General features: G+C 39.6%; 1 protein-coding gene across 3 annotated transcripts in view; it reads left to right on the top strand.

Annotated features, from left to right (window-relative positions):
* Window positions 1-25,672, top strand: part of sh3gl1b (SH3-domain GRB2-like 1b) — a 129,785-nt gene that overhangs the window by 28,646 nt on the left and 75,467 nt on the right. Inside the window, exon 1 of one of the 3 annotated variants that reach the window (XM_072593840.1) lies at window positions 19,591-19,632. The exons of the other annotated variants lie outside the window; for them this stretch is intronic. Coding sequence (XP_072449941.1) covers window positions 19,600-19,632 — 33 coding nt within the window. The 5' untranslated portion in view covers window positions 19,591-19,599. Of the gene's footprint in view, window positions 1-19,590; window positions 19,633-25,672 lie in introns of those variants that run through there. 3 annotated transcript variants of the gene reach the window in all.

The following is a 25,672-nucleotide window of genomic DNA, read 5'->3' as shown; positions in this document are numbered from 1 at the left end:
TCGATTTCGAAGCTATTTGGATGCTTCCTGAACTGCTGTGCTCTTCCAGCACCACTAATCCAGAATGCAATTGTGAATTTGCAGAGCAGCTAAGACTGTGATGTAGTAACACTTGCCTTGATGGTCAGTCTGTTAGCTCTATGTTGACACTGAAATGTGTCTTTTCAAAGCTAACAATATTAATTCAGACATTCAGAATGAAAATTAGTCATTCAGATCCTGCTATCAAAAAACAAGAGATGCCTGCGTTCTCACTCTTGGTCATGCCAAAAATAACTTAATATGCAAAGTTGCTGTCTGAGTTTTGTTACTCTGTTGATACTTTAGCAAAAGTAGTATTCTGTTATCTACCTCAACATTGCATACTGTATACTTGCTGTATCTGTGCAGTAGCTGGGCACTAACTGAAAACGTCTTGCCATTCCACTTTAAATACAGTACTTTTATTTATAGTATGTTTTTCTGTCTAGCACTCTCAAATATTGTTTTCTAATCTTGAATTTTATTCCTTCAGGTAATGTACATGTTTTAATATAATTATTTTGTTAATTTTAATTTCTATCCCGAATAGTTATTTTGCCCTTCCTCTTTCTGAACCTGATTTAATATTGAAATTGACAGTTCCTTTGATGTCATTCTCCTTGTTAATTTCACAGAGCTTCAATCTGATTATTAAGTAGGGGCACAGTTTCTTATGTTGGTGAAGAGGTAGTTTTATTCTCTCGTCGTAGCATTATCAGCTCTCAACTTACCAAACAGCTGATTTTTGTTTTAAAATCCTAAACATAAATGAAGAAATTGGTCAACTGTGCTGGGCCCGCTTTCGTTTGTCATTTCTAGAAATGATTTAGATGAGAATCTACAAAGCATGGTTGGTAAGTTTGCAGATGACACCAAGATTGGTGGTATAGTGGACAGTGAAGAAGGTTATCGAAGATTACAAAGAGATCTTGACCAATTGGTTCAAAGGGTTGAAGAGTGATAGATGGAGTTTAATTTGGATAAATGCAAGATGTTGAATTTTGGTAAAACAAACAAAGGCAAGCCTTATATAATTAAAGATAGGGTCTTGGGTAGTCTTTGGAACAGAGACCTAGATATTCAGGTACATAATTCTTTGAAGTTTGCATCACATATAGATAAGGTGGCTAAGAAGGCATTTATTGTGCTTGCCTTCATTGCTCAGACTGTTGAGTATAGGAGTTGGGATGCTCTGTTGAGGTTAGATAGGTCGTTGGTGAGGCCTTTTCTGGAGTACTGTATCCTGCTCTGCTCTCCCTGTTATTAAAAAGATATTATTAAGCTGGAGAGGGTTCAGAAGAAATTTACCAAGATGTTGCCAGGAATGGAGGGTTTGGCTAGGAGAAGCTGGCTAGGCTGGGACTTTTTTCACTGGTGTGTAGGAGATTGAGGGGTGACCTTATAGAGGTTTATAAAATCATGAAGGGTCTGTTTCCATACTGTTTGTCTCTATGACTCTATGATTCTAAGGTGAATGGCAGCTGTCTTCTCCCAGGGTAGGAGATTCCAAGTTAAGGAGGCATATTTTTAAGATGGGAGGAGTAAGATTTAAAAAAAGACAGGGGGGCAATTCTTTTTTTTACACGGAACATGGTTCATGTGTGGAATGAACTTCCAGTGGAAGTGGTGACTGTGCATCCAGTTACAATGTTTATAAGAAATTTAGATAAGTACATGAATAAGAAATGTTTAGAGGGATGTGGGACTAGTTGCTTTTATTTTGAATACTTTAGCCACAGATGATATACCCAACTCCTTATTGAAATTATGCAATGTTTTGGCCTTAACTGGTTTCTGTGGTAGCTAGTTCCACAGGCTCATCACTTTGGGGGAAGAACTTTCTCCGCTGCTCAGTGTAATACTCAGCAGACATAAGAACTTTTAGGAAGAAGAAAGAATGTTTCTGTATTAGCACTATATAACTGATCTCTTGTCTTCATTCCATTACCAAAAACATTTCAAATGTTTTATTTCAACCTATTTATAGTTAGCCACATCTAGCTCCACGAGTGATTGAAGTGAAAAATCTAACTTTCACTGTTATTCCTCACTTTTAATTCATGCTCTGATTTTCAAATCCTTCACCATAGTGAGTAATTTCCTGGACTAGTGTTGCCAATTTGAAATTGTGAAGATGTCACTTGCTTGCAACTTCTGGAACACAGATCTCAACTGAAGGAGAGGAATTGACAAATGTGAATTGCTCAATAACCTAACATTTGATGTTACTTAGAGAATTCTTCAATAAAGTTGTAAAAAGTTTTCAATTTATGAAACATTTTGTCTACTATTTGTGTTTTGGAGCTAAACTATTTTTGGGACAGTTTTGGTGCAGTTTTAGCAATTTGCTGTTACAGTATTGAATGGAATCATGTGTTTAAATCTGCATTGCTGAACATGGCCAACAAGTCACATCGGAGTTGATTTTGAATAATTTGCATCATCTTACACCTCCTTTGGCTTGAACTCCCTTTGCTTGTGACACTCAGCAGACTGTTAAATGTGCTTCCTTCATAGCTTACCCAGATGTAGGTGGTTGTTCCAGCTAGTTATCAGTGCTAATTGCTTTGTCAGTGTCTGAGAGAGGAAAGAAAAACTAGCTCAGCATCACAGAACAAATAAGTGACTTGATTTACAGCAGGGATGCTTGTACGGTTTGTCTTTTTTTCCATGTAAAAGTGCTTACCATACACTTGTTAATGTCGGAGGTGACGTACAACAAATGGAGTCATTGCATGTACAATTCTTAACATTAATCGACAACTGTTTAAAAAGGTGAGAACTGGTCTTTGGTTTAATGAAAAGTCATAGAACCTAAATGGTAACCCTGTTTCTGTATCTGGATCTGCTGAGTTTTCCAGCATTTTTTTTAAATTTCAGGTTTCCAACAGATGTAGTATTTTGCTTTTGTAATTATAGATTTTGATACCACAGCAGAAAAACTATTACAGATTTATACCAGGCATTGGTTAACATCCATTTGGAGCATTGGTCAATTCTGGCCACCAAATATTAATAAAAATGTCAAGACCTTTGAGATAATACAGAGGAGACTTCCTAAATCTTGGCCATGTCTGTTAACACATTTGTGCGTGTGCATTATCTTTCTTTTCAAAATCTGCACACGTGTTTTTTGTAAAACGTGTGTGCCAATTCTTAGTCATTCGCATGTGTGAATTGAATTTCAAAGGCCCTCGAGGACATATTTAAGTTAATTGCCAAGAGGTAATACAGGGGAGAAAGAAATTATGCAGGGAATTGTTATCATCTGGAGCTTGCAGTCTGAAAAAGTAGTGAATGCATAATGTTCAAATAAATTGACTTGCAGAAGAAGCACTTGTTGAACAATAGGTAAAGACCAGGGAGAGAGATTAATTGGATAACTTTCTTTCAAAGAGCTAATGCAGGCACAGTACCCGGCTAAACCATATTCCACCATTACAATCAAGATGGTAGACTAATCATGATTCATTGCAGAGAGCAGGAGGGCTTTGTAGGAGCTGCATCAGGTTAGCTAAGAATGAGTTGTCAACCTGGTGAAGCTACAAAACAGGACTACTTGCATGCCAAACTGCGTAGGCAAGAAGTGATAGTTCACAACCAATAGATCAAATTAGATTAGATTCCCTACAGTATAGAAACAGGCCCTTCGGCCCAGCAAGTCCACACTGACCCTCTGAAGAGTAACGAGCCCAGACCTGTTCCCCTACCCTATATTTACCCCTGACTAACACACCTAGCACTATGGGCAAATTAGCATTGCTGGTTCACCAGATCTGCACTTTGTGGATTGTGGGAGGAAACCGGAGCACCTGGGGAGAATGTGCAAATTTCACACAGATAGTAGCCCGAGCTGGGACTCAAACCTAGGTCCCTGGCACTGTGAGGCAGCAGTGCTAACGACTGAGCCACCATGCCGCCCCTAAGGTCTATAGTCCTGCCACATCTAGTTGTGAATGATGATGGACAATTAAGCAATTCCTTGAAGGAGGAGGCTCCACTAATATTCCCACTGTCAATGATGAGGGGGCGGGGCACATTAGTGCAAAACACAAAGCTGAAGCACTTGCAACTATCTTCTGTGAGAACTATGAAGTGGATCATACATCTTGACCACCTCCTGAGGTCTCCAGCATCACGGATACCAGTTTTCAGCAAATTCAACTCCATGTGACATCACAAAATGAGTGAAGGCACTGGATATTGTCAAAGCTATGGGCCCTATCAACAATCTGGTAATAATACTGATGACTTGTGCTCTATAACTTGCCATAAACTAGACAAGCTATTCCAGTGTAGCTACAACATTGGCATCTACCCCACAATGTGGAAAATTACCCAGAAATGTCCTGTACACACACAACAAGATAAATCCAATCTAGCCAGTTTGTGTCCCATCAATTCTTGCTCATTAGTAAAGTCCTAGATGGTGTGATCAACAGTGCTAACATGCAGCACTTGCTTAGCAGAAATGGTTAGAGTCTTATTGAGCACAAGTGAGATGTTTGGTATATGTGTAGGTCAATCATGTCAGCTTCAGGGCATCACTTTAGTAAGAAAGGAGGAGAACTGAGTTTGAAAGGTGGAGAACGTCAAGTCCTTCGGAGTGATGGTAACCGTCAACCGGTCCTGGTCTTCCCATGTAGTTGCGACAGTCAAGAGGACACAACAATGCCTCTTCGTCCTCGGGTAGCTCAGAAAATTTGGCATGTCCACAAAGACCTTCACCAACCTCGACAGATGCACAATTGAAAGCGTACTATCAGGTGAATAATGACCTGGTATGGCAACTGCTCTGCCCAAGAGAGTAGAAAACTACAGAGGGTGCTGTGCACAACCCAGGCCATCACGGAAGCCAGCCTTCCATTCAGGGACTCCATTTACATGGATTACTGCCGTGGAAAGGCTGCCGACGTCATCAAAGACCCTTTGCATCCCAGTAATGATCTCCTACAAATTCTTCCATCAGGCAGAAGACACAGAAGCCTGAACACACACACGAGGAGGTTCAGGGACAGTTTCTTCCTGACCATTACTAGACTATTGAATGGACCCTCTAGCCTCAAATAATGCTGACTTTGCTAATATTGATCTCTCTTGTCCATCCTGTGCAATGTTAGCTGCATGCCTCCATCTAAATCTTTTGTTCTGTACATCCTTGTTTACTATGATTAGCCAGAACTGCTTGTAAACAAAGCTTTTCACTGTACTTCAGTACAGGTGACAATAAATCAATTAATCGATCACTGTAGGGATTCCTCAGCATAGTGTCCTTGGCCCAAATATCCTCGGTTCCTTAATTAGTGACCTTCCTTTCATCGTAAGGTCAGAAGGGATGTTTGCTGTTTGCACACTGTTAACTAGCATTTTCAACTCCTTGGATACTGAAGAAGTCTATGTCAAATTGCATCAAAGCTTGGACAATGACATGAATAATTAGTTCTTAATTAGAATTGGTTTGGGAGAATATTAACACAACTTGAGCAATCCATATTCCTTGAGGGATCATAATGTCTCTGAGCAGTCAGTAGGAGCTACTGTTTACCACTTCTTCTAAAGGAATGGAAATGTTTTGAATGTATTGAATTAAAATGTCCCAGACTTGATGTTTTTGCCAATAGTCTGTCTCGGATATGCGTGTGCTACTAATTTACTGAATACAATGGGACTAGTCTTGGCTATAACCTGCTTGTATGGATGAGGCTAATGTAATGTTGATAACATTGAGCTTTACATGGGAAGTTCAGCTATGCAGCCAAGGTGTTGATGGGCATTTCTAACTCATAAAGTTGTATGTTTTGTAAAGGAGTAGTTTTAGACTGAGGGGAAAATAACATTGAACCACAGTAAATCGGAGCAGGAATTAGACATTTAGCCTTTTGAAGCATGCTCCTACATTCAATATGATCATGTTTGATCATCCAACTCAGTAACTATTCCCACTTTTTCCTCATAGCCTTTTAGCCCTAAGAAAGCTATCTAACTCCTTTGTGAAAACATTCACTATTTTGGCCTCAGTCATGTTCTTTGGTAGAGAAGTCCACAGGCTCATTACTCTCTAGGTGAAGGAAATTCTCTTCATCTTAGTACTAATAGCTTACCCTGTATTCTTAGACTGTGACCTGTTGTTGTGGAATCCTCCGTCTTCAGCAACATCCTTCCTGCATTTACCCTGTTCTAGTTGTGTTAGAAATTTAAAGGTTTCTATGAGATCCTATTTCATTCTTCTAAACTCCAGTAACTAAAGTCTTAACCCATCAAATTTCCTTTTAGTGTTTCGGTTTTGCCATCCCAGTAATCAGACATAAATTTTGGATGTGCTCCCCCTATAGCCAGAGCATCCCTTCACAGATAATAAGACAACCAAAACTACATGTAATGCTCCAGGTGTGGGCTCACAAAGTTCCTCTACGATTGCAGCAAGTCATCCCTGCTTCTGTAATAAAGGCCAACCTAGCATTTGTCTCCTTCACTATTTGCTGCACCTGCATGCTTGGTCTACAAGAAACCCCAGATTTTATGGCATCTCCCCTTTTCCCAATATATCACCAATCACATAATAATTTGCCTTTTGTATTTTTGCTACTAATTGGCTAAATTTACATTTATCCACATTAGGCTTCATCTGCTATGCATTTGTCTACTCACTCAAGTTGTCTCAGTCATACTGAAGCATCTCTGCATCCTCCTCTCAGTTCAGTCTCCCGAACAACTTTGTCTCATCTGCAAAAATAAGACAACAGGATGTGAACATAGTTCCTTGTGGACAAAATGGCATATATAGACTGGTGAGTGGAGAAGCTGCTTCTGTGCAGGTCGTTCTGCTGTATTGTGATAATTGTGTTCCTCTGCAACCTCTCACTACAGAAAATCGTGCTTTTGAAAACTGCTATAGAAAACCGTGCAGTAGGAGGTCAATAGTAGAAAATCGCTATACCCGTTCAGTAGAAAGTTTGGATTGTTGAACAACGTCCATGCTTCGTCAATTGTGTGATAGTCAATTTGTGCTGACAAAACGTGTGTTATAGCAGAATGACCTCTATGAAGATCTGACCAAAAAAAATAGATTTCTTGGCGTTTACTTCATGTTATCTATGAGCAAAGGTAACAATTGTGGTGAATTTGTTACTACACTGCAAAGTGAAACATATAGTTGTAAAAGGCAAATTTGATCTGGCATTTGCACCAGACTGCGCCAGTGATTGTGACCCACTGTTCCATAAGCTGTCACAAAATGTATAAAATTTCATTGAGTCCACCAACATGACCAATCTGTTTGACTGTCTGCATCTCAGCGCAAAAGGAATTCACACCAGGTTTTTTCACTAACTAAGGAGTAGCATTATTTATTGTAACACGTTTAACTTCTACAAGGGAAAAGAAAGCATTTCTAAAAATTATACCACCTCAAAACCCAAAAGCACAAATCACTACGATCAAGACAGACAAAAGGTAAATAGTTCAATACATATCGTATGGGTGGAAAAGAATATATACATGCTATAGGTAAAGGCCTGGTAGTATTATTGCTAGACTGTTAATCCAGAGGCCCAGATAACGCACCCTGGTACGAATTCTGTCACAGATGCTGGAATCGGAATTTAATTAGCACATCTGGAATTAAGAATCCAATGATGACCATAAAGTTACCAATTGCTGGAAAATCTTTTGAGGGAAGGAAACTGCCATCCTTACCTGACATACATATGACTCCAGACCCACAGCATTGTGGTTGACTCCTGATTGTCCTCTGGGTAATTAGCGATGGGCAATAAATACTGGCCTAGCCAGCAACTCACACTCCAGACCAAATTGCAAGTTATTTTTCTCAGTCCCTTTGATTTTGGCAATTATAATATGGTGTTATCTGTGGGGTGACAGACATCTTTTGATCTGATTTGTTGATTAGGTGAACTGAGGTGTTGAATGAATTCTTTCTTTTAAGCTTTCTTGGGTTTACTGTTTCTTCCCTCCTCCTCTTCCACCGCACCCCCCCCCCCCCTCTCACACTCTCTCACAAACACACACACACACACACACACACACACACACACACACAATGCTTTCTGCCACTCTTGATATTTGCAGTTTTAAAACACCCTTCATCTCAACCAGTCAGAGGACTGTTGCAAACAAAATTTCCATAACTTAAAAGAATTACGCTGCCATTCAGTCTCAAATTCTCTCTATTGCTGCTTCGAAGAAGCAACATTACATTACACTGGTTGCGAAAGCCTTACCTTGTATTTGAGTTACAGCAGTGCATCTTCCTCCGTTGAGAGCCCCAAAAATGAAAAATGTGGTCTCTTTTCAAATCCATACAATATTTTCAGTAAATGTATTTTGCATTCATTTGTAGTTGTATTACCTGATGTGTTACTGATAACCTCTATCAATGTAGCTTGATATTTTTGATTGGGATTCACATGCAGTGCCATAGCATTTGAATCGAAAACTAGTTTTTTAACAAGTAAGAGTGAAGTTGATGTCAGAATGTCACAATTATGATTAGTGCTGAATTAAGTTTACCTGTGTGCTATGGTACATCTTGATTTGATTTGTCTCTCTTCTGAAAGGATATAGTTTCATTTGCACTTGCTATATTTCACAATGTCGATTAAAGGATCAGTGGGTTGTTTGTAATATATACAAATGACTTTGATGAAAATGTAGTTGGTCTGTTAAATAAGCTTATAGTTGAAAAGTGTGGTGCTGGAAAAGCGCAGCAGGCCAGGCAGTATCTGAGAAGCTAGATGCTGCCTGGCCTGCTGCACTTTTCCAGCACGGATGCTGCCTGGCCTGCTGCGCTTTTCCAGCACCACAGTTTTCAACTCTGGTCTCCAGCATCTGCAGTCCTCACTTTCTCCTAAATAAGCTTATAGACAACATGAAAATTGGTGCAGTTGTGGATAGTGAGGAAGGTTGTCAAAGGATACAGCAAAGTTTATATCAATTGTAAAGTTGAGAGGAGAAATGGCAGATGGAGCTTAATCTGGACAAGTGTGAGGTGATGCATTTGGGAGGTTAAATGCAAGAGGAAGTATAAAGTAAATGGCAGGACCCTCATGAGCAATGATGTACAGAGGGACCTTGGTGTGCAAGTATGTAAGTTCCTGAAAGTGGCAAAGTAAGTGGATAAGGTGGTAAAGAAGGCGTAATGTTTGCCTTCATTACTCAAGGCATTGAATATAAAAGTTGGTGAGTCATGGATGAATCTTTAGTTAGGCCACATTTGGAATATTGTGTGCAGTTCTGTTCGTCACCTTATAGGAAGGATGTGGAGACTGGAGAGGGTGCACAATAGGTTTACCAGGATGTTGTGTGGATTGGAGTATATTAACAATATGTAAAGGTTAGACAAACTTGGACTGTTTTTGCTAGAGCATCTAAGGCTGAGGGGCAACCTAATAGAAGTGTGACAAATTGAGCGGCAGGGATGGGGTGGAAAGTTGGGGCCTTTATCCCCTGGTAGAAATGTCAAAAATCAGATGGCATAGGTTTAAGGAGAAGGGAAAGTTTAAGGAGATATGCAAGGCACGTTTTTTACACAAAGGGAACACGCTGCCAGAGGAGGTGGTAAAAGCAGATATAACAGCAAAATTCAAGAGGTATTTTGACAGACAAATGAACAGGCAGGGAAAAGAGAGATATTGACTATGTGTAGGCACATATGATTAATTTAGAATGACATCATGGAAACCACATAGTGGGCTGAAGGGCTTGTTCCTGTGCTGTACTGTTCTATGTTCCAAATAGCTGCAAGATATTGAGCACGATTAGACATTTTGACTATGCAGGCTTCATAAATGCAGATGATCTTTCTAGCATTCATACTCAGCATTGAGAGGTAGGAGAAAGTGAGGACTGCAGATGCTGGAGATCAGAGCTTAAAAATGTGTTGCTGGAAAATCACAGCAGGTCAGGCAGCATCAAAGGAGAAGGAGAATCGATGTTTCGGGCATAAAGCTATGTACAGGTCCCTCTGTACATCATTGCTCATGAACCTCCCACCCCCATGACACAACTGAGCATCATCTGACTTGGCTTGGAAGTATTCATGGCAACTAAGCCTAGGCGCAGAAACACTCAAAGGAAGTAGCCAGTTTTGATTCATTTTTACTTTGTCTACCAAGTTCTGTACACTGCAATTTGTGTGCCTGGCCTTCATTAAGAAACATCTTGGAAAGCAAAGACAGCTGTCCAAGGTAGGCAACTCTGTCTTCTGGCTATCTGAAGTGTTTTGTTTTTTTTGAGGAATAGAACTTGTGTGAAATTGACTTGTGTCATGTAACACTGTCGTCTGTGTTTGTACAAATTTATTGGTAAGGCACTGAAAGTGACTTAGTCACTTGTGGCCTAATTCCACCTCTTGTTTAATAAATAAATCTGCAAATAAATTCCACCAAGTGGTTTCGTTATTTATAACATTTCAGTAGAATTATTTCCTGCACTCTGAAAATATAGTTGTTGATAATGAGTAATGCATTGTGATTTGCATCAATGCAACGGCTATTAGCCACTGACCTTATCCAACATATCCAACCAGGAGCATTGGAGAAGTGTTAAGAAGAAGTCTAAAGTGTGTGCAAGAAAGTAACTAAACCTATCAATTGACGGTTCTTAGAGGCATTGACCTTTGATTCTTTTCTGTTAGGCACGACCTTGAATGCAATGTATAGACCCTTTTGTGTTTTGACATTACAATACGCACTCAGTTGTTCATTACGATATCCCTGGACCTGGAAACGATGACTGTTTTTCAGAATCCTTGAATTTTAATCCTTGAATTCAACAATTGTCAAATATACACTGTCATAAGATTTACACACTTCATTCATGACAAATCAGAGTGTTATATGTTCACCAACTTGCTCCTAATGCTGGGTAATTTCCCTTTGCCATTTTAGGTGCACAATACTTGTAAAACTTTCAGAATTGTTTCTGTAATATCATAGACAAATTGTATGTCTCCCCATAAGATTTTAATACTCAATAAATGCCTGTCTTATTTCCAGACTCCCATGTCCATGCATCAACAGCAGCTCTGCAAGGCAGGATAATCTGTTTTTGGATGCTTGTTATTGTTACATTAATGGGATTGTTATGAAAAGTGCAACAGTGGCTGAATCATGGTTGAATGCATGTCCTATTCTGTGGTTTATTCCAGGAATTTCCTCAATCTAGTTTACTAAATGTTGTTAATAGTAGCTTTGGCAACTTAACATTTCCTCTGAGGAGTTTAATTTACACTTGTACATGTCCTATAGTCTCATATCACAAGCCTTGTAGATTTTGATTTGGAGGTGCTGGTGTTGGACTGGGGTGTACAAAGTTAAGAATCGCTCAACACCAGGTTATAGTCCAACAGGTTTATTTGGAAGCACTAACTTTTGAAGTGCTGATCCTTCATCAGGTGGTTGACGCTACCTTATGGAGGAGCAGTGCTCTGAAAGCTAGTGCTTCCAAATAAATCTGTTGGACTACAACCTGGTGTTGTGATTTTGTAACCATGTAGATTTTGTTTCACAACTCTCCAAACAGCATGTTAGCCCTGATAATTGAAGAAAAATTGGAATTTCAAACATGTGATGTTTTAGATTACCTTCTTGCAATTCAGATAAATAATTGAAACTTTTATTAGAAACCATTTAATAAAAATAATGATTTTTTTTTCATGAATTCTCATAAATTAGACCTCTTTGTTGCTGTGCTGAATGCTCTGGTGTTTAATGGCATACAGTATTGGCTGCTATCTAGTATATCATGCACATGGATATTTTTCAACATTTTTCATTTTGTGCAATATATTAGAGTAATATGTTCCAATTTGACTGAAAAAGAATGTAACTGAGCTAAGTCCAGTCGCCACCTGATTCTAGGACATTTACAGCAGGGTCACTGGATAGTTCATAGGATGATGGTGAATTTTGTGTTCGCTGTATAATTTAAATGTTGATCAAATGGAGCACCTGCTACTATTGTAAATAAGTTGATCTAACTTTACGGAGTGGAAGAAAGAAACCTGGCACCTTTCTGGAATGTATGACTGAATGAAATACCTCATTGTGTCATTAACAACTGAGCTATTGGGACAACCTTAGAGAGAACTGTCTATTTCTAATTGACTGTACAATGATGTTATTACACCACAGGCACAGGTGGGACATGAACTCGGGCCTCCAGATTCAGCAGTAGAGACACTACCATTACACCACAATTGATCCCTTCTAACTGACTTACAAGGAGCAAGCACATTAATGATCTAATTACCCTTAATGAGAAGGAAAGCTGCCAAAATGTTCTCAGGTAGATTGAATTTTTTTTTGGCATTACTGGGCTGTAAAATAAGTTCTCCAGTAGAAAATACTTGGAAGTTGCATGTGTGAAGTTAAATTTTAACAGGCAGGGCAGGGAGTTTTGGCAGCCTATTTGACTACAGGGTGGGGGCACCATTGCTGATCCAAATGTTGAATTGTACTATCAAATTGTAAAGCAGGTTTGTGCAGAATCTATTCAAGTACCTTTTCTGCCAAATATTTTTCTTCAGATGATGTATGTATTCACTTCAATGAATGCAGAAAAAAATTAGGGAAAAGATTTGAAAATATAATAATGCTAGAATTTTGTTTAAAAAAACAAAATGTTCAGCATTTTTACAAAATATTTTTCATAGTAGATGAGCACATGACCTTGGTTAATGGGCAAACTACTGTTTGGCACTAATCATGTTTTGGAATGTTGTAGGTTCACATGCCATTCTGTGTGAAGTTAGTTGATACAGGTAGAGCAATAGTGTGGGTGGGAATGGTCTAAATTCCTGGGCTAAGGAGGTTATTGGGATACATATTTACAGTTTGTCCACATAGTCCATAAATATAAGTTATGGAACTATTTAGACACTTGGTGAATTGTGTGTCAATGTGAGAGCAGTGTTTGAAGAGGGTAATAAGCGTGTAGTTTCTTGGAAAATTAGGTCAACGTTTTGAATTGTGATTTGCCTGCTGTTTGCAGGAAGTCAATAGTTTTGGAGAAAAAGGCAGGCAAAGCTTTTAGGGAGTTAAGAGATGGAGCTTATGGCCCTCGAATATTGAAAAACCTGGCTTTGAAAAAGACTATGGGGGCTTTCGTGCTGATTGCATAGTGACTCTTTCTGGAATGGATTTCTACTTTCACAGACCCTAGATGGTAAGGAGCAGAGGAAACTTCAACAGCAGTGAGTCTCTAGCACTCTCTCATTCACCCCCTCTCTTGTGCTCTTTTCTTCTCTTCTGTCCAAATTTTACAAAAGAAGTCATCTCACAGAATCTATTGTTTCTTGTTTTGTGGTGAGTGTGTCCCTTTGGGATGATGTGGTTCTAATTTCAGATATACCTTCGATTTCCACCAGTTGTTTTGATACCACTTTTAAGAATATTGTAATGAATAGATTGTGTTTTTTTTTACGAAAGGTGATGGAACTCTTTTATTCTAGCTATTGGTACAAAACGAAGTCAGTTGACCATTTTAACAATTGAATCAACACAGTATTAAGTACAGGAGTTGGGAGGTCACATTGCGGCTGCACAGGATGTTGGTTAGGCCACTTTTGGAATATTGCATACAATTTTGGTCTCCTCCCTGTTGGAAGGGTGTTGTGAAACTTGAAAGGGTTCAAAAAAGATTTACAAGGATGTTGCCAGGGTTGGAGGATTTGAGCTATAGGGATAAGTTGAAAAGGCTGGAGCTGTTTTCCCTGGAGCATCGGAAGCTGAGGGGTGATAGGATAATTAGATAAGGTCTTTTCCATGGCTTGGGGAAGTCCAAGACTAGAGGGCATAGTCTCTTCTCTGGGGTAGGGGAGTCCAGAATGGAGGGCATAGCTTTAAGGCGAGAGAGAAAAGATATAAAAGAGACCTAAGGGCAACTTTTTCACACAGATTGGTGTGTGTAAGGAATAAGCTGTTCAAGAAAGTGGTGGAGGCTAGTACAGTTGCAACATTTAAGAGCCATTTCGATGGGTATATGAATAAGAAGGATTTGAGAGATGTGGGCCAGGTGCTAGCAGGTGGGACTAGATTTGGTTGAGATATCTGGTCAGCATGGACGAGTTGGACCGAAGGGTCTGTTTCCATGCTGTACATCTCTATGACTCTATTTATACTAATGGTGTGACTAATGGAGTTATGTAGTTTGATTACCTGCAGCATTCCTACTGTCATAGTTGTAACAACACATAAACATATGAATCAGTAACAGGTGTGAGCTACTCAACCCCTCCACCATTCAATAAACTCCCATTTTGGTAGAGCTCCTTGTCAAACCTCTCTCCTTATTCTGGAATGCTGCTCTTTTCTTCATGTTTGATCTAAGACTGTAATGAAGACAGGAGCTGAATAACGCTGGTAGAACCCAAATAGAGAGTGAACAGGTAATTGCTAAGCAAGTTTTGCTTGATAGTATAGTCAGTGATGCCTTTCATTGTTTGACTGATAATCAAAAATAGACTGGTGAGGTGCTAATTGGTGGATTAGGTTGGTCCTACTTTGAGTAAAGGCATATCGAGGCAATCTTCCATGTGGTTGGATAGGTGCCAGTATTGTATCCAGTAATGGCATGACACAAAACCCAGTCATGGATTAAAATGACTATCACACTTTTATGCATTTACAATTTGTTTGATGACAGTTTGGATGAGGAACCTGAGATTTTCTTTGCTTGAGGACACTGAGGCCACTAGTAGTCTCCTCGTTCTGTTTATGAAATAGAACAATCTTGAGATGCAGTTTGCGTGGCCTAATGCCTTCGGCTCTCGGGCATAATAATTTATGTTGAAATGCTTCTTATTGTGAAAAGGAAATTAAACTGTGATAAGGGAATTATGTCTGTGGTATGACAAAGTTACTACCAAGATGACTTCTGATTTTTATTAATGCCATGTAAAATGATATTTTATTGAGTATTTTTGTTACCAGTAGTATCATCTTTGCAAGTCACCTCTTTCAGGGATAATTGGCAAGCCCTCTGAATTAAACTTGTCAATTTGCAAACAGTACCCTATTGCAGTGTCAACTTTGCAGATAATGCAGTGCTTCATTTTCCTAACAACATTTTAATCCTGACAGAGAATAATCTTTCTCTCAGTAGATAAAATGGAGATTGTATCAGCTCTAGCAGTCAGCTGTTATATTCATTCCAACTACCGCAAGCTTTTATATGCTCAGCACTAAGTACATTCTTCATAAAATCTGTGAAACAGTCAGACTTCAGGGAGTCTATGAGGTCTTGCTGAGAATGGAGGCAAAGGGAGGCAAGAGAAAACAGGAGAAAATTACTTCCAGCTGTTAGCTTGCTTGTTGCTACATGACACAACTTAGGATGGAGACAAGACTGAAGGGTTTAAAATTTTGCAGAACTTCCAATTTTTCTTTTTTTTCCACAGTGGAGGTCACTAAAACGATCCTAAGAGTAACAAACAATGCAGGGTTTACAGAAAAAGAGGAACTTAAAACCATCGCCATCACTAAAGAAAAGTATTGAGAAAATTATTGGGATTCAACTCAGACAAGTCTTGAGGGGTTGATGCCCTCCTTCTTAGGGTCGTAAGGGAAGTGGCAGCAGAGGTAATGGATCCATTGGTTATAATGTTCCAAAATTCTCTGGATTCTGGAAACATTCCAGTGTGTTGTAAAAATGCTTTATGTAACATTCTTATCCAAAATTTGCTAAAGTTCTTCAAAGATGTAGCAAACAAATTGGATAATGGGACTTCTGCAGATGTTGAATATCTAGACTTCCAGAAGACATTGATAAGGTGCCCGCAAGATCTCACAGGATTAGGGTAATATATTAGCTTAGAGGATTGGCAAACCACCAGAAAGCAGAAAATCAGAATAATTTTTTTTTCTGGTTGACGAGCAGTAACTTGTGGAGTGTCACTGGGTTGAGTCCTCAAGGACCCAATTATTTACAATCCATGCTAATGATTTGGATGCAAGGGTAGAAACTTTCAGATCGCATTAAAATGAATAGGAAAGTAAGTTGCAAAATCAGAAATTTACAAATCGGATAAGTTGGTTAAACAGATTGTAATTTGGCAGATGTAGTTTAACATGGATAAATGTGAGGAGATTTTTCATTTTGATCAGACGAATAAAAAGGCAACTTATCACTTAAATGGAAAAAAAAACTTGAAAATTCTTCAGTGGAGAGGGATCTGGACATCCGCATACATGAAAAGCTCATAGAAAGCTGGTATGCAGGTACTAAAATAAGGGGAACAAATTTTGTCCTGCATGGAACCTTTACATTTATTACTATAGGAATAGAATATAAAAGTAAGGAAGTGATGTTACAATTGTACAAGGCATTGGTGAGGCCACATCGGGAGTACTGCAAACAGTTTTGGTCCCCTTAATTCAGCAAGGACATGCTTGCATTGGAGGCAGTTCAGAGAATGTTTATTAGAATAAACAAAATTAATCATGGCTTGACTGTAGAGAGCTTGATCGATGTAGAACTACCGATTAGAGTTTAGAAGGGTGAGAGAAGACCTACTTGCAGTTTACAAGATGCTAAAGGGGATTCATAAGGTAGACTTGAATAAGATGGTTCCCCTTGTGGGTAATCTAGAATGAGAAGTCATAGTCTAATGCTAAGGAATAGCAGATTTTAAAATGGAGATGAGAAATTACTACTTTCAAAGGATTGGGAAGCCATAGAATTCATTACCCCAGAGTGCAGTGGATGCTGGAACACTAAGTTAGAGGAGATAGTTAGATTTTTTAATTAGTCATGGCTTAAAGGGTTATAAGAGCAAGCAGGAAGGTGGAGTTGAGATTGAGATTGTATTAAATGGCAGAGCAAGCTCAAGGGGCTGAATTGCCTACTCCTGCTCCTGATTCCTATCTTTTTGCTTAAACTAATACGGGAAATACTTCAAGTACCTAGTAAGAACTGTTAAATGGTTTAACTCTGTTATGTTTCCCTCTATCAATGCTACCACATGCACTATGCACTGGGTATTTATAGTATTAGTCTAAGGAGGAAGAGACCACACTGTAAGTAATCTAATCTAAAAACAAAGATGCACTGTTGGAAAATTCCAAACCCTTGTCTTCTGGCAATTGTTAGTGGTGTCATGTTGCAGCCCTAAATACTCTGCATATGGCAGCATTGTTAGAGAGGTAAACATAGTGACAGGGGTAAATTATTTAACAATTCCTTTACTAGATGTGTTGGGTGGCACAGTCGTTAGCACTGCTGCCTCACCGCGTCAGAGACCCGGGTTCAATTCCCGCCTCAGGCAACTGACCGTGTGGAGTTTGCACATTCTCCCTGTGTCTGCCTGGGTTTCCTCCGGGTGCTCCAGTTACCTCCCACAATCCAAAGATATGCAGGATAGGTGTATTAGTCAGGGGTATTTGTGAGGAATGGGTCTGGGTGGGTTACTCTTCGGAGGGTCGGTATGGACTTGTTGGGCCGAAAGGCCTGTTTCCATACTGTAGTTAATCTAATCTAAATGGCAGCATTGTTGATTATTTTCTGTCACTGTTGCTATTTCAGAAAATTGTTAAAATTAATATCTGAAGTCTCTTTGGGCCTCCACTTTTTCTAGTTTGTCACTGTTGAAAAACTGCTTTGGTCTAGGAGTTCTCAATACCAGGCCTATGGTCCCTAAAGAAGTCTTGCAAAAATAAAAGAAAAGTGCTGATGGTGAATGTCATAACATTGCTGAATGGCATAAAATTGGCTGTTTGCAGAATATGATATATTCTTAAAGGATCGGTGACCCATCTCAACAGGCACACTCCATTTGGCTCATTATTGACAGACCAGAGGAGAAAGGAGATCTGACACAAATTTTGCAACTGTCTCCCTTGAGTGCTCCATCAACTCCACTGTCTCTGTATCAACCTGAGCAACATTAGTGATAATAACTTTAATATAACTAGGATGGAGCAGTGTATGTTGGCTTTGCATCTTTGAATGAAAACAAAAATTGTTTCTCTGCCCCATTATCTAAGTTGATAAATAAGTTGAATAGTTGGAGTAGGAGTCGGCAATTCTCCCAACATGTGCAGAAGACTGACAGTCACACCTTGCCAATTGGAGTACTTGTCCATGATCCCTACAATATCTCTCACTCTCCCCTCTCTTGCTCTCCCTAACGAAGGAGCAGCTGTCCGAAAGCTTGTACTTCTAAATTAATGTGTTGAACTATAACCTGGTGTTGTGTGATTTTTAACTTTGTCCACCCCAAGCAACTCCACATCATGTCTACAGATGCTGACAGCAGAAATGTTTGCTTTTGTTTCTGAGTTCCAGCATCTGTGTATTTATGTTTTGTTTTCGGATAAGTAGCCTATTTGTCAGAGCTGGTGCATAATGCAGGTTGAGTTTTTTTTTCATTCATTCATGGAATTTGGGTATAGCTAACTCAGTTACTGTTTATTGTCTGCCCCTATTTGCCCTTGAGAAGGTAGTGGTGAGCTGCCTTGTTGAACTGCTTCAGTCCATGGGGAGCTCCACAGTGCTTTTAGGGAGGGAGTTCCAGGATTCAGACAGTGAAAGAACATGGAATTACAGAATTGTTGCAGTGCAGGAAGAGTCTATTTGGCTCATCATGCCTCTTAAAACAAATGACGTTACCTAGTGTGAATCTTCTGCTATTTTTCCCATATCCTTGCATAAATTTCTGTCCAAATAAGTATCCAATGTCCTAGTTCAATATGATGACAGTCTGACCCCAAGCATATATTATCCTGATTTGGAATTATCAGGTGATGGTGCTGTCATGCATTTGCTGCTGTTTTCCTTCTAAATGGTAGGAGTTGTGGAGTTTTGAACGACTGGTGAATTGCTGTAGTGCATTTTTCAGATTAAATACATTGACATCTCTACATGTTCGTGGTGGAGGAGTGAATGTTGATGGTAATGGATGGAATGCCAGTCAAGTAGGCTGCACTACCTACAATGGTATCAAGCTGCTTGAGCGTTGTTGGAACTGTACTGTTCAGGCAAGTGTCGAGTATTTTTTCACAGTTCTTCTGGATTAGTGGTGCTGGAAGAGCACAGCAGTTCAGGCAGCATCCAACGAGCAGCGAAATTGATGTTTCGGGCAAAAGCCCTTCATCAGGAATAATGAAGGGCTTTTGTGGGCGGCACGGTGGCACAGTGGTTAGCACTGCTGCCTCACAGCGCCAGAGACCTGGGTTCAATTCCCGCCTCAGGCGACTGACTGTGTGGAGTTTGCACATTCTCCCCGTGTCTGCGTGGGTTTCCTCCAGGTGCTCCGGTTTCCTCCCACAGTCCAAAGATGTGCAGGTCAGGTGAATTGGCCATGTTAAATTGCCCGTAGCGTTAGGTAAGGGGTAGATGTAGGGGTATGGGTGGGTTGCGCTTCGGCGGGGCGGTATGGACTTGTTGGGCCGAAGGGCCTGTTTCCACACTGTAAGTAATCTAATCTAATCTAATCTAATCAATTTCGCTGCTCGTTGGATGCTGCCTGAACTGCTGTGCTCTTCCAGCACTACTAATCCAGAATTTCGTTTCCAGCATCTGCAGTTATTGTTTTTACCTCTTCTTTCACAGTGTTGACTTATGCCTTGGAGACAGGCATTGGGGAATCTGAAGGTAAGTTACTTGCCAAAGAATTTGAAACTTACTCTTGTAGCCATTTATATTGCTGGTGCAGTTTTTGGTCAATGAGTAGCCCCCGGTTATTAATAGAGTGAGATTTAGCAGTAGGAATGCTGTTCAACTTGTGTGAGATTGGCATTTGTGTGACACAAATATTACTTGTCATTTAATAGCACAAGACTGCATGTTATCCAGGACTTCCTGCACATGGACACAGACTGCTTTAGTGTCTGAGGAGTCATGAAAAATACTGAGCGTTGTGCAATTGTCAGTGAACATTCCCACTTCTGACCCTATGATGGAAATGTTAGAGGTCAAGTGACAAAGCATTGCAAAAAGGAAAACTAGGAATTGAATAAGAATCAGATAGTTCTATCTGGAGTATTTTACAGAAGTAATTTTTTTTCACAGAAATTGAGCTCATTTGGCAGATTCTCACAGTTGCATGTCCAGCTGTTTTCCTGTGTAAGTTGAGGCAGAAATTCAATTTATTCAAAATGTACACAGCTTAGTTTGCTCGTAAGTGGTTTTGCTATGTTTAATTTTGAAATAGGTTCATGAAGTGAACTTGCATTCCTCATCTTAGAGCCAAAACTTAGTATTCTAATACTTTGAGTCAAGAAAATTGCTGAGCATTCTATGAACATGCAAAGGCAGTATCCTTTTCAAGTTGTTGTTGAAGCTAAATTGTTCTTTGCTCTGTCATGCTTCCTCTTACTTTATTCCTAGGAGTTACAGATTTTACTTTTTTTTAGCAGAGTCAGCGATTGACCTCAATAAATGTTGCATTTTGCATATTATTCCCTTTTTAAAATAACAAATCTTGGCTGTATATTGAGTAAATCCTTTAGTTATCTCAGCTGAAATATTCTGATGGCAATGCTATCATGGTATCTTTGATATGAATGTGTCTGCAATGGATGAGCCTCAACTTCCCTAACCTTCACTAAAGCACAATGAACTTCCTTTATCAGGAACTTAATAGGAATAATACCATGCTTGAAACATTGCTAATACTCTAGTACTTCTACTGTCCTTTGAATTTGTAAACTGTAAGATTACGATTGTTTATTCATCCTGAATCATTTAGGAATGCAATCTATGATGCAGGGACCACAAGTAGCCATTAAACACTGGCAGATTGGCTTTTTAAGCACAGAAAACACATTTAGTTACATTAGCATTCATTTTCAGGTTTGAATTTTGAGCATAGAGATTTGGAAAAAACTGTAGCTTTCCTGCTAAATTAATGTTAAGCATCAAAGTCAGAGCATGAATTTCTTTCAGCCTCACCCAATTCCATCACAATGATGCTTACCATTCCTTCCAGTATATCAAGATATTCCAAAATGCTTTATTGTAGGTTGTGATTTTCATGTGTGTATTCAAGTTTCTTTGGAAGCAAACACGGCAGTCAGTTTGCAGACAGCGAGGTCCCAAATCCTATAACAAGATAAATAACTCATTAATGTTTAACATTTTTAGAGGGACAAGTGTTGTCTAGGATTCGCTTGCTTCTCTTATGTACTGTTATAGTGTCTTTTATTTCTGCCTGAAATGGTCCATAATTTAATGCCTTGGTTTAATTCCACAATTAACTTAGGGTACGTCATTCAACATAGTGCTCCCTCAATATTGCTCTGAGTTATTGATAATAATTTTGTACTCAGGCTGTCTGATTGGGTTTAAATTTACATTCTTTGGATTCAGAACTGAAAATCTTCATAAAGGAATTACAATGGCATAAATTATGGATATTAGTAGTTAGTATGCAAACATGGAACTAAACTATTTGTAACTGTCTGATAACAACCTGAAATACAGGTTGTTCTCATATTATGCGCATTTCATCAATGCCATTGTTGAATTGGGGGACTTTTTTTAAAACACAAACTACTGTTGGTTATTATGCGATTTAGAAGAAGGCTACAATTTAGATCAAATCTTCAATTTGGCTGAGTCAGGTTTATACTGGAAGCAAATGTCATCTGGAATCTATGTTTCTAAGAATGAAGCACATGACCCAGGTCTAATGGTCGCAAAAGGTCGTATGACTGTGTTTTTGGGTGCCAATGCTGGTGGAGACTTCAAGCTTAAGCCTACGTTGATGTATCACTCTGTCATTCCACAAGCCTTGAAAAGATTACCTTAAGTCCACTCTAGGCTTTTACTTCAGGTCAAGCAAAAGAGGTTGGATGACGGGGCAAATTGTTTCTGACCTTTATTGTTTATGTTTTCGAGGATATTTGTAGAAATTATTGCAGTAGAAAAAAATTGTATTTCAAGGTTCTCCTCGTTCTGGACAATGCACCAAGCCATCCTGCAGCCATTCGTGAGCTTTCTGAAAGCATCATAGTGCTATGTCTACTTCCAAACACAACCTCATTCAACCCATGGACCAGGTTGCAACAGCAGCTTTTAAAGCTTATTATTTAAGGTGTACATTCAGGAAGCTGAATGCAGCTGCTGAGGGGGATAATGAGGACAGTGTTCTGCAATTCTGGAAGAGTTTCAACATTAAGAATGCTATTTGTGGAGGCTTGAGGTGATGTCAGTAAGGACTGCTTGCATGAAGTTTGGCGGAAGCTTCTCCCAGATTTTCTTCATAATTTTAAAGGAGTTGAACCGTGAGAGGAGCTTCCAGCAATCAAAGAACATTGTGTCACTCTTGCAAAGCAAGTTGGATTTGAAGAAGCAGAGACTGACCTACAACAAGTTGTTGCTGTGGGGGGAATTGAAGATGAAGAAGTAGTAGTCCAGGATGCAACACCATGAGAGCTTTCCACTTCTCTTTTGTCTTGTATCCTGAGGGAAGTTAAGAAACAGGCGCAGCTCTTAGAAGACAATGACTACAGAGCAGAACACAGCAGGATCGTAGTTTGTGGCATAAGGTCTTAACTGGCATCCAGTGAACAGCTTCATGAAAAAAGATGGGAAAGCAGCAAAAAACCTACATGTCTTTTTAAAGCCAACCCCCAAGAAACTGTCTGAGGACAATGAACCACAACCATCCACTTCTGGGCTGAATTTCTTTTGGCATCACCCGGCATCCAGAACTGCACCTGAAAGTAATTATGATGCTGATGACCCTCAGCCCCTGTCTTAATACAGTGCAGTAACCCACCAAACTCAGGAACCCCTTCAAGTTACATTGTAGTTTTTCAGGGTAAAATGTTAGATTTATTCTATTATTTCATGAAAATATGCGACTTTAACTTTGACTGTGCTATCATTTTTGTTAGGCTAACTACTATTTTTGTTTTGATTTTTACTGATATTTTCAGTGGCTTGCCCCAACCCTGTTTTCCCCATAGGCCCCATTATTTCTATTGCATGATTCTCTATAACATGAGGATGAATGAGATTGCAACTATCACATTATAGAAGAACAGACTGTTGTTCACAGAAGAAGGATAGTCTCTTCAAAGAGCCACTTGACATCTACGGTAAGGTGGCTCAGTAGTTAGCACCGCTACCTCACAGCGGCGGGGACCCCAGTTTGATTCCAGCCTCAGGCGACTGTGCAAACTCCACACATTCTCCCTGTATCTGTGTGGTTTTCCTCCGGGTGCTCCAGTTTCCTCTCACACCCGAAGATGTGCAGGTTAGGTGAATTGGCCATACTAAATTGCCCATAGTGCTCACGGATGTGTAGGCTAGGTACATTAGTCAGGAGTAAATGTAGAGTAATGGGAAATGGATTTGGGTGGGATACTCATCAGAGGGTCAGTGTGGACTTGTTGGGCCGAACGGTCTGTTTTCACCCTGTAGACATTCTATGATTCATACCTTTGCGATGATTATCAGAATCTTAAAGAGGAAATTAGAGAAGTTTACTTTAAGCATTAAAACCTAGATTTTTCATAATTTCTGTGAAAAACAAATGTGATCCACTAAGAAAGGATTAATATTCAGTCTTTGTGTCAGGTTTGACAGTCATTTCCCTCAGTTTAACATCGCTTCTCATGAAAGAACCCAGAAGTATAGCAGTTAGAAACAATTTGATTTCCCTCTGCTGTGTTTCTTTGCTTTATTTATTAAATTGTGAACTCTTTACGGTGTAGAAATGAAATACCATAGGCGCCTGGACAACAGGGAACCACTTGGCTATTTAAAAACAAAAATTGCTTCAGAACTTCAATACCAATAAGAAGGCAGCAAAGGAATTTTGGGTGTAAGATGTATTTTAGACAGTAGGCATTGGTTCATGGTGCTCATGTCTGAGTGTAACCCAGACTGTTGGGGCAAAAGCCTCGTCTGTATTTTGATTACCAAATTCATAAATTAAATTAATATCAGCGATGTCTCATTTCTTTTGGGTGTCAATCCTCAGGATAGAATTAACTACTTGATGTGAAATGTCATGAAATTTCTCTTTTCTGAAAGAAGCCATAACCTGCCTGGTGAGGGGAAAAAAAGGCAAAACTCTCAAACTGCATTTCAAATTGCTAAACTGGGAATGGAATTAACTCATGTTATTGGGGCATGTCACTGATTCAATACAATGGTTAACGCTGAAACTGTTCATCTGAAGTTGTTGAAATACTAAATTTTCTCATAGCAATATTTTTCTTCATCAAAAATATGAAAGAAGTCTTGATTGAAAATTAGGACCAAATTAAGTACAGGAATGTAAAATTATTTCATAATTTAATAGAATTATTACACTAGATAAGGTTAACATATCTGAATATCCTTTTTAATCAGTGACTTCATGATTCTTTATTGTTTATGTTTACATAGTCTGTTTCTCTGCTGTACGTTCTCTTTGGCATAACAGTGTCTTGCAGTGACTAAGCTCCATCTTAGCCTCCTTCTACCATACTTCACTGGATCCTGCCAATTTGCTATGTCTTTTTCCCCTCTTTCTTTATCTACCTTTTCCTTAAAGACACCTATATATTTGCCTCAGTACATTTATGTGCCATAATATCAAGTAAAACAGTCTCTCTCTCTGGTTTCCTCTTCTCACTGCAAAAGCTCTTCAATTAGTGGGCGGCACGGTGGCACAGCAGTTAGCACTGCTGTCTCACAGCGCCAGAGACCCGGGTTCAATTCCTGCCTCAGGCGACTGACTGTGTGAAGTTTGCACGTTCTCCCCGTGTCTGCATGGGTTTCCTCCGGGTGCTCCGGTTTCCTCCCACAGTCCAAAGATGTGCAGGTCAGGTGTATTGGCCATGCTAAATTGCCCGTAGTGTTAGGTAAGGGGTAAATGTAGGGGTATGGGTGGGTTACGCTTTGGCGGGTCGGTGTGGACTTGTTGGGCCCAAGGGCCTATTTCCACACTGTAATGTAATCTAATCTAATCTAAAAACAATGTCACACATTTGTCGTGCCAACTTGGTCACTAGTAATAGTCTTGTCTGTGAATCAGTCAATCACAAGATTTGGCATGTGATCTTGATTTATACGTGAGTGCAGAACTAAGAAACTCTCTCTTTCTCTCTCATAGAACATATACATAGAACAGTACAGCACAGAACAGGCCCTTCAGCCCACGATGTTGTGCCGACCACTGATCCTCATGTATGCACCCTCAAATTTCTGTGACCATATGCATGTCCAGTAGTGTCTTAAATGTCCCCAATGACCTTGTTTCCACAACTGCTGTGGCAACACATTCCATGCTCTCTCAACTCTCTGTGTAAAGAACCCGCCTCTGACATCCCCTCTATACTTTCCTCCAACCTGCTTAAAACTATGACCCCTCGTGTTTGTCATTTCTGCCCTGGGAAATAGCCTCTGGCTATCGACTCTATCTATGCCTCTCATTATCTTGTATACCTCAATTAGGTCCCCTTTCCTCCTTCTTTTCTCCAATGAAAAAAGTCCAAGCTCAGTCAACCTCTCTTCATAAGATAAGCCCTCCAGTCCAGGCAGCATCCTGGTAAGCCACCTCTGAACCCTCTCCAAAGCATCCACATCTTTCCTATAATAGGGCGACCAGAACTGGACGCAGTATTCCAAGTGCGGTCTAACCAAAGTTTTATAGAGCTGCAACAAGATTTCATGACTCTTAAACTCAGTCCCCCGT

Source organism: Chiloscyllium punctatum, chromosome 24, assembly GCF_047496795.1.
Source record: "Chiloscyllium punctatum isolate Juve2018m chromosome 24, sChiPun1.3, whole genome shotgun sequence".
In the NCBI taxonomy this organism is placed as follows: Eukaryota; Metazoa; Chordata; class Chondrichthyes; order Orectolobiformes; family Hemiscylliidae; genus Chiloscyllium; species Chiloscyllium punctatum.
The sequence above is the reverse complement of the archived record's forward strand: the minus strand, read 5'-3'. Positions and strand labels throughout refer to the sequence as shown.